Raw genomic sequence first — 9,826 nt, forward strand, 5'->3', positions numbered from 1 at the left:
AATAATAATCRCTAGACAGCTTGGAAACTGGTTTAACAAAATGTCCTCAGCCTTAAGTTTCTGAAGGAAGAAAAGATATGCAAAATTAGCAACACTTTTTTCAATCAGCAAGAATGGTTTGTGAATACAGCTTTCTAGGTGGAAAAGCAAAAGCATAAGGCCTTGCCTAAACTTTATGCAACGTTGAGTAAAGTGCTGTGCTTCTGTGAAAAAYGTGGCTGTGAGAGAAGTCACGCGCCGGGGCCTCTGAAATGACCTGATAGACTAAGGTAAGCTATGGTGTTAAGGCAGAGGCCTACGGAATATGTGAGGAATGTATACATTCCCCTTAGGGGAACACATTTCTCCCCGCATCCTCCCTGGAGCTGCACTTGGAGACCTCCAAGGAGCCTTCGGGGCCTTTGGTGGCCACCGTGAAACCTAGCGAGGCTCCAGAGCTGCCTGGGCCCCTCGGCATGCCCTGATTGCTGGGAAACATCGAGGACCTTGTCCCAGACAAGCGTGAAGGACGAGCGCGTGAGCGAGCCCCTCCGGCCGCAGTCGAGCCGTCTTGGCTTGGCTCCGAGCCGTGGCCCAGCCGTTCCGCCAGCCTGCTCCTGACAGTGGTTCGCACCAGATGTTTCAAAAGATAGTGCAAGAAAACCCAAAGGTGACAGTTATGGAATAACCTGCCAACAAGGAAAACTCCCTCCAAATTCTATTACTCAGAGGTTGGCTTAAACCCTGATGCATTAAACTGTATATCCCTCATAAACTCGGTGTTTGTTTGCTCCTTATGTCTTCACGATGGTAACTATAAATGTCCTGGGCAAGGGCTCTCCCTGTCTGGTTCCATTTAAAACAGAGAAGTTCCTAGTAAAATGCAGTCCTACACATTGCATCTGTCCTGAAAAGATTTTATAATCTTTTCCACTCTTCGGAAATAGTTTTGCTCCCCACTGAACGCCACACTAACAACAGGGRGATCTGCCTGATGGTCTGTTCAAAGATTCGGTGCATATTGAATGCGTAGAATAAGCAATGTCAAATTCCTYGCGTTGTGTTACACCACGCTACTAGGGGATGATAACAGTAGGGACACAAATAGTTCAGAGATATGCGAAAGGAGAGTAGTCAGACAACTCACAAGTTATGCTTCCAAATTTTCGTGTAGGACACTAATGAGACCTTCAAAAGAACGGGCTTCAGATGTGGCTGTTGGATACTCAGTATTGTTGAAAATCTTGTTTATTCACATCTGGACATGGGTGCCAGAATGCAATTGTCGGCACTATGCGGTACAAATCTCATTTGTAATTTTCAACCTGATGGTCCAGTTCAAAAACAGAAAACTTTGATTTTCAAATAAAAACCTCTCTCAGTGGGTAAAGTTGCTGGGGACAATAAGTAATTAAGTAATAATTAGGTTAAATAAGTAATTAAATAAGTAATTAAACATTTTGAAGTGCGATGGGGCCACCTCATCACCTCTCAGCAGGTCCCAGGCTGCGAAGGCAGGGCTGAAACCCACCCTTCAGGGCCAGCCCCCCAAACACCCCTGCCTCTCTCTGTGGCAACACCAGCTCACTCGGCCTGCTCCTTTGGGCCTGCCTCATCCATAATTATGTTCATCACTCAGGAAAGGGGATTTTGTTAGATCATTGCACCAAGATGAGGGCTGGGATGATGAGATTTGCTCTTTCCTGCCAGCTCATCCCTAGGGCACACCACTGCCGTGCAGAGTGTCTGCTGGATTGCAGGCAGTGTCTGTGCTGTGTCTGTCACCGCAGAGAGGGGGGACGCCACAGGGCAGCCTGTGGGGAGCCAGACTGAAGCAGAAACAGCCGTGAAATCAATGACACACTTCTCTGGTCAGGGGCTGTCTCGCATGGTTGTTCAGTAGGCTTGCACATGGCTGAGGTACCTTAGCATTAGCCCAACAATATCAGTTCCGCAATAATATGGGAAAGAGAGAGAGTGTGCTAGATGTAAAACAGAGAAAATGATGAGAGAAAAAAAGAAAAATCGGAGGGAAAACTGCTTTGGAAGAAAATGAGAAAAGGGTCGTGGAAAGGAGAACTTAGATGGGATATTGAGAGTATATTGTAATAACACCAAAATATTACCCAAAGGAACCCTGGAAAAGGCTGGGAGAGAAAAAGAAATAAGTGTAGAGTAGAATGAATGGAGAACAGAAGGAAAAAAGGGAAAGAAATGGGGGACAAATCAAAGAGACAGAATAAATCATTGTTGGCACTTTTATTTTTTTTTAGAAGATTTGTTTTTGTACAGCATCTGACTTAACCATATCTCAACTCCTTCATACACATGAGCAAACAAACCCCCTCAAAGAAAGTCATAGGCTTGGAAATGGAGGCATACACTCCAGTTTGATTCTTCTTGGAAGCTACAAATGTTAATTATTTGGAAACACGATGGACAACTTAACATCTGCAGACACTCACCAGCCATCCTCCAAGAAAGCTAACAGACTGACAAGGGAATGAACACTTTTAGCCACAGCTGAAATCTCTATTACTTCTTCAGATGAAATATTTAGTCAGCTGTGGTGTTCTGCAGGGCACCTGCTCCATACGGAGAGTCTGTATGATGCAGCAATGCCTCTTAATGTCACAGCCCCCCAATGCATGAAGGCTGTAGTTGGTCCATAGAAGTGCCAATAAGCAGACTTCTGCTGAGACACAGACTCCAGCATTGCTTTTGATTCTTTTATCTGATAGGAATAAGCAGATATTTAAAATTACAGAAGTATTTAGATGGCTGGATGGCTCTGAGAAGCCAGCAGCACAGTAATAAGAATACTCTTGAATCAGAGACATAATAAGGCAACTCCTGTAACAAACATGAGCAGTAGTTTCTCCATAACTATACTTCCTATTCAGAGGGGAAAAAAGTGTGTCCCTGGGAAAAAGTGGGCCTCAATTTAGCATTGTGTGATACAATTATCTATCAGGCATTTAAAAATGTAGAAAGACTTCTGGTAACATTTTTGTGGTGACTCTAGACAAATGTCCATTTTAATCTGAAGAGAAAAGCTATTTTTGTCAATTATCAATGTCCTATTACACAAAAACACAAGTGAGACAGCACTGAAAAATAGTAATTTGGCAGCAGCATCCAYGTACCCCTGAAAATATTCAGACAATTTTGAAAATATTATCTTTAAAATTATTGGCATGATTATCTCTCACACCCATTGATGAGTTCCCACTGGTGAAAGAGTAACCTTCTACTAAAGTAAACAACCTTAATCCTACAAAAAGTAATGTAAGTGAAGGGAACATAGCCATTGCCTCCAGTGTGTTAACCTGTAAGAGAAAGAAAAACAGCATCTGGTCTTCCACTGCTATGAAAAAAACATTAAAATCTTGTGTATATTCAACTTCATTAATTTAGTGAAATGGATACCCATCTGGYAGCAAGGCAGGCTTGAGCATCTTGTCTTTGAGTCGTAGCGGCATTGCGAACGCACCCGCACCTTGTGCTCCAGCAGTGCATCTTGCCCTCCGGGTGCAGTCCACAAGCACCRTAGCGGAGCTCAGCGCTCCCAAACCGGGTCAGTTCGGTTCAGCCGATTGACTGGAAATTCTCCCACAATGACTTTGCCATAAACCAACRGAAACAAAAGATGTGCGAAGCTGAAGGTAAAATCCTGGCTCTCTTCCAGTGAAATCCCTGAGGGATTTAGCTACTCATTTCAAGGGAAGAAGGAATTCAGCCCCAAAAGATAGATATCCAAAGAATCCCCACAAAGTCTGGGGGAGTTGTTGATACTCAGCAGTTTTGAAAATGCTCTCACTTCTGCCTGGAGATGGGTCACCCATTTACATAGAAAAAACACATTTTGTGACAGCCAGCAAAAAAAAGATAGGAAAGAGTCCCCTGATAAGAAAAATATGATCTTTAAAATTAGCCTGCCACTAAAACACCTATAAATACATGCTATATTACATGAGTGAATGGTGTTTACTTTAGTGTATGTGCCATTTTTTATTAATTCATACACTAAGTGCTAAAGTGTATCYTAATGCCATTAGGTGGTGCTTTCAGTAAGTAGTAGAATAAATAGCTCTTGTAGAGTTCTGTTCTGCATCATGTTCCCATTTTCTTAAGTAAAAGAAAATTTAAACAAAACACTATGGGTGCTTCCTCCTTTTGAAGCCCTCAAACCTTGCATAAAGCTCAATATCACGTTTCAGAGGCACTCTGGCTCCCCTCAGGTGTTATAAACTGTACTTTGGGCACCATGAGGGAGGGATTGGTTCTCCTCATGGAGTTGTTCCTCCGTATGGAGTTGTTTCTTCTCATGGAGTTGCGTTTCCGCAGGGAGTTTTGGTGGGACAGCTCGCTCTTCTGGAGGGTCTGGATGAGAATTGAGGGCTTCTCATCGAGCTCTCGAGCACTGCAACGTGGTGCTGCGACTTTGACGGTGTTGCCAAATTTGGAGTAGTCGACTGCATATACGCCTTCCTCTTCRGTGACAATGGGCACAAAGCGGTGACCCCATAGGATCTCCTCTGCTATGTAGGAGGTTCTTGCCTGTGTCGTGATGCCAGTAGTTTCTACAACTCCTTCAAGTACCACTATGAGCTCCAGATCTTGGAGAGCCAGGTCAGCAGCAGAGATATCATAAAGAGGACTCCGTTTGTCTATGACATGACAAATGATTAAGGGAGCCACAAGGAAAATATTGTTGCTTTCAATGGGGTTATCCACAGGGATATCTACTTGGTGAATGGGTATGACTTCTCCTTCAGGGGTAGTAGTCTTCCTCACAACCTGGATTCTCACAGAGGCACTAATGATCATGCTCTTCCTCAGATCTCCCACTCGAAACATGAAGCAAAGCTTGCCGTTTCGAACTGCAATGACTGCCTGCCGGCTGAAGATCAAGGTCTCTGCCCTCCTGTGAGCTTGCGCAGTTTTCATGAATATGCAGCCCAGCATGACGGCATTGATGATCAGACCCACAATATTCTGCAGAATCAAGACTGTGATGGCCAAGGGACATTCTTCTGTCATCATCCTGCCCCCAAAACCAATGGTCACTTGAACTTCAATGGAGAAGAGGAAAGCAGAAGTGAAAGACCTGGAGAAGAAGATTGCACAAAGTTACCTCTAAGTCCATTTACACAAATTGAGAAGTTCCTAGTGTATAATTTCTAGAAACAAACTTTATAGCCTGTTTGTACAGTCCTGGTATGCTCCTGTCAACGTCAGTGAAAGCAATGCACACTCAGCGACTCAGTGTTTGCATGATCGGTGAAGCATCTAATGGTAAGAGGGAAGACTTGAGAACCTGAGCTCCTAGAAGACTAGCTGTAACACTAGGTGGGTCTGGGAAGCTCAGGAGACCCACTGCTCAATAACACATACTCCCCACCATGTTACTGGACAGTGCTCTAACACTGTCCATGATCTTCCATCTTCTCCGTCCCATGAAGATCTCAGTGGGGACTAAAGGTTTGGAGATATGTGAGCAATTGGCTAGCACAGAGATTCTTCCACCAGCCTCRGAAACTAGGAAAACTGGCATTTTACTCATGCCTCCTGCCTTTCTGTGCTGTGAACTCCTTAAAGGGAAAAGTGGAAATTCCTAGATTTGTGCAGCCTCCAAAATCCTTGCCCTCCTTGAGACTAAAGGATCAGTGGCCTCTGTGTTCCCCCTCTGCACATCCTGGTAGGAGGACAATGCTGTGACCCAAAGTTTTGGTTTAGTTTGCTGCCATGGGAAGATCATCTGGAAAATTTCAACACATAAATGGGATGTAGAATTGTGAGYTAACTCAAATGGCTCTCATGAATTACAGTGCTGGACATCAGATGATGCCACCCACAACCTCTCCAAGCACATTTTCCACTAAGAGTCCAAATACAAACTACTACATTCCGTATGGTAGAGCATATCATCTCCCCTGTATACACCAGGTCTTTCATTTCCTTGCTTAATTGGACACAGATGATGACACTCACCAAAGTCTCAAATATCCAAAATCAACATCACAGAGTTCACCTACAAGGCGTGCAGCGTATGGGTTCTCATATGAACTGAGATGACAGWCACTCTTTCTATGTGGTGCAGTACCAACATATGTGTGAGGCATCTTCATGCATAATATGGCTTTACCTACAACAAATGTATGTCCTTTCCATAAATACGGTTCTAAATCATTCACTGGTTTTGAAAGAATCTGTTTTATATTAACTTTTCTTTTTTTTCCTAATCATATTTTCAGTGAACCCAGAGTCATGAAGCAAAGTTATAACAGCACAATTTTCTGCAGAAAGAGAAAATTCATCTTTCAGAAAACCATCCAGTCTCTGCAGAGATGTCTTTGAATGAACTTTACTTTTTTTTCCTTTTCCATTTTTTTTAATTTTTGGCAGATTCCCTTGTCCTGAGGGGTTTATTTTTGCACTTCATGGTGAAGAAATCAGGGATGAAGGAGTTGATTAATAGAATTAATTGAATGATTTCTTCATTAATGAATATTCATTCCATGCAGAATAAGACTTTTAGCTGAAACCTAATTCACTATTCAAAAAGCTCTATGGAGTAAAATGTTCAGATTTCCCTTAACCACACTCCTTAAAAAAAAAAAAAAAAAAAAAAAGAGAGAGAGAGAGAAAGAAATGAGAATTTGCCTTTCTTCAGTGGAATTTCTGCAAATGAAGAAACAAGTTTTTCTAACATTTTGAACATGCGAAGCGGGAGCAAAAAATGCCACTCTATCCCCAGGTCTGTCACTTTAGAGCTCTGCAACTAGTCTCCTCTTTGGATAATAATTTTGTTGTGTCGCAAAATTGCTGTGAGACTTAGGAACTCCACAGTGCTTTGGCAAATTCAAGTCTTGTGCAAGTTCCACGTACCAGTTAAAATTTCCAAAACTAGGTGTCCTATAACTCTATAATGGGACCCACCTGAGAAAGYTCTCCTAAAATATCCGCGGGCCTAAATCACGGGGAAGTAAATTTAAAAATATCTGCCATTATTTTGTGGACATTGTTACAATACTAAATATTATTTCACATCCAGTGACTCACTATTCTTAAAAATGTTAGCAATCTCATTTTTATTTCATGATTTTGCCTCAACTGGTAGCCGGATTTAGCAAGATAAAGTATTTCTCTGTGAAGGCAAAAGGTTTTTCATGGTTTGTAAATAGACGCTTGAGTAGCTGTTGGCCGACCCACCACAGGTACTAGCACCAGGCAGCAGCACGTGTTCCTGTTCCATGTCATGGGTGAAAATAAAACGTTACACTAATTCCTCATTTGCTCTGCCTCTTCATACCCCTCCCACTGATCCTGGAGATGTGGCAGGGGACAGCGACCTGCTCGGCTGGGTTGGACAAGTCCCACACCTTCCCTCCAGGGGTGACACACCAGGAACGCTGCGCTGCGGGAACCCCGGAGGACCTCCCAGCGGCTCGGGCTGGGCTGTAATGCCTCGTTTCAGAGGCGACTGCTTGCAGCCAGCTACTGGAAAAGACAAAAATCAACAACACCTTCTTCCCCTGACTCCAGATGTCCCTAATTATTGACGATTACTGGAGCTTGGAAAATTCCTATTTAGCAAAAAAAGGTGCCAAACAAAGGGAGAATGAAATCTCAGCTCCCTCACCAGCCACCTACAATATCACTTCAAACTTGGCGAGGTGCCTCAAAAAGACATGTAGCAGAAAGGAGAAAGGAACCTCAGCCCCACTCCCCACCCTGCAGCCCCTCACAGAGGCCCTTGAAGCCCTGCAGGGTGCAAAGGCAACTGCTGAGAGACAGTTGGGGCAGTGCAGGATCGGGATTTTTCTGCTTAAAAGCCTCATGCTATATATATAAAAAAGATTTTACTGCTGTGTGACAGAGCGATCTTACTGCTTATCCCCAAGACCAGTTAATAAGTACTCACTATTCTGTGTATGCACATGCCATTTTATCAGTGCCTTGAAAATTACCATGGCTTTGGGCGTTGAGAGGAAAATACTTTTCTTTAACAGGTGGCATTAAACCTCATAGCCCCTAAAGATTTCACCCCACACCTGCTGTCTGATACAGCAGTCACATCACAGAAAACTGCTTCCTCCATCAAACTGCTGGCTTATGTGCTCGTCAAGGGCCAGTAATTTGGAGCACCCCATATTTGCCTCTTTAGCAAAAGCCATTTTTAAAGACGACTAGTTTCCCGAAAGGGCACTTTGCTCCCTAGCCCGTGCCAAGGCTGATGGCAGGTGCCCTGGCTCTGGGGCACTAGTCTTGAGGCAGACCACCTTTGGCTGACATGGAGAGAGGTTGGTGCCGCACTCGGGGCCATCCTGCTGCCGTAGACAACGCTACGGTATGTATAACACACACCCACTCTCGCAGCAGGCTCTTATCTCGACAGCAAGGTATCTACCCACCGAGTGCGGGGAGACACAACAAGCAGCAGGTCTCCCTCTCTTTCAGATCCTGCAAGGAACCAAAGAAATCTACAGCACAGTATTTTCCAACCCTCGAAGGCTTGCTGAATTTACCTAATCTAGAGGAAAACATTGTATTTTTCAGCTGTCTTATCCACCGAGTTGTGTAAACCAAAAGCTGCATTTTAGGCGTAGGCAGGACCCCAGGCAGTTCTGTTCCCCCCTCTCTTCATCCCACCTGACACTTTACCTGACACATGTCACACACGGTGTCCACTTGGTGCTGTTCGTAGTGCACTCAATGCTTGCATCCATGTCCCCGTGGGCAAAAGCCACCAGCCACCACATCATGGCAAAGAGCAACCAGCTGCACAAGAAGGACATAGTAAAGATGACCAGCGTGTGCCGCCACTTCAGGTCCACCAAGGTGGTGAAAATGTCTTGCAAGAACCGTCCCTGCTCGCGGATGTTCTTGTGCGCCAGGTTGCATGCCCCGTTCTTGGCGATGAAGCGGGCTTTGCGCGGCCGGTCCCGGATCCGCGGCTTGCGCAGGTTCTCCGCAGCGATCCGTGCCAACACATACTCTTCAGGAATAATACTCTTCCGAGCCAGCATCTTCCTGCCACCATAGTCCACCTAGCAGGATGCCAAGTGGGGGATGGTCCTTCTAGCAGGTCTTTGCAAGTTCTTTTAGCGCGTCTGTACCCTGTGAAAAGAGAGAATGTGGTTAGATTTGCCATCTCTGCATCATGGCAAGAAGCCCTTGGTACCCCTGTACCAACAACCATTACATTAAATGTTGCTGTGTGATTATTTTGCAGTGCCCTCACTATTTCAGATCATGATTTTTATATGAGCAATTGGTATTGGCTCCCAACAGAAACAAAACTTGCTATTTTGACACTTCTCGGAGCGAGGGAGGCTGCAGAATAAATCTCACAAACTTGGTCTGAAGTAACGTGCCATATGACAAGTCGGTCCCTCGGGAGGTTTCTCCACAAAATAGCGGTGCCCAGGTAGGTGCTGCAGCACCAAGCGCTCAGTTATTCGCATGCTTCAGGGCTGGCAGCATCAGGCTTCCGTGTTTTAGACCAAGGCTAGGCTGCGGAGAGACCTGGGGGAGAAATTTCTTCTGGCTGTGGCCCCGCAGTGCGTCCAAGAGCCCCGCCGAAAAGCCACTGCCCGGTGCCCCGAAAGCATCACACGCCGGAGCTGAGCGGCCAGCCCGAGAGGCAGGAAACAGGACTCGGCGGAGCAGGCGCCCAGCTTTCCCTTCCCCAGTCCTCCCCGCTGTCCGGGACGAGGCGGAGAAACCCTCCCTTTTTCCCAGGCTTAGTCCCCAAGAGAGGGACGGAGGGCTGCTGCGGCGCTCCCCACGGCTTTCGGCCGCCGCGTCCTCCCGCAGCCCCCGCCGGGAGCGGCCCCGCGGC

The 9,826-nt window shown here is 45.4% G+C and overlaps 1 protein-coding gene across 2 annotated transcripts; it reads right to left on the minus strand.

Moving 5' to 3' along the window:
- Positions 1–2,223: 2,223 nt before the first annotated feature.
- KCNJ8 (potassium inwardly rectifying channel subfamily J member 8) lies at positions 2,224–9,805 on the minus strand. Of its 2 annotated transcripts, none has more exons than XM_085324007.1 (3): positions 9,360–9,805; positions 8,647–9,102; positions 2,224–5,089 (listed from the first exon to the last, which is right to left on the minus strand). In XM_085324007.1, exons 2-3 carry the CDS (start codon positions 9,009–9,011, stop codon positions 4,189–4,191), a joined length of 1,266 nt encoding a protein of 421 aa, XP_085180133.1. In that variant the 5' UTR covers positions 9,012–9,102; positions 9,360–9,805; the 3' UTR covers positions 2,224–4,188. The 2 variants fall into 2 exon arrangements, with proteins under 2 accessions (XP_085180133.1, XP_085180134.1); XM_085324008.1 differs by lacking the exon at positions 9,360–9,805 and adding an exon at positions 9,188–9,326.
- Positions 9,806–9,826: the final 21 nt, after the last annotated feature.

Source organism: Rhea americana, unplaced genomic scaffold, assembly GCF_003343005.1.
Source record: "Rhea americana isolate MKP2758 unplaced genomic scaffold, rheAme1 scaffold_9, whole genome shotgun sequence".
NCBI classification, from domain to species: Eukaryota; Metazoa; Chordata; class Aves; order Rheiformes; family Rheidae; genus Rhea; species Rhea americana.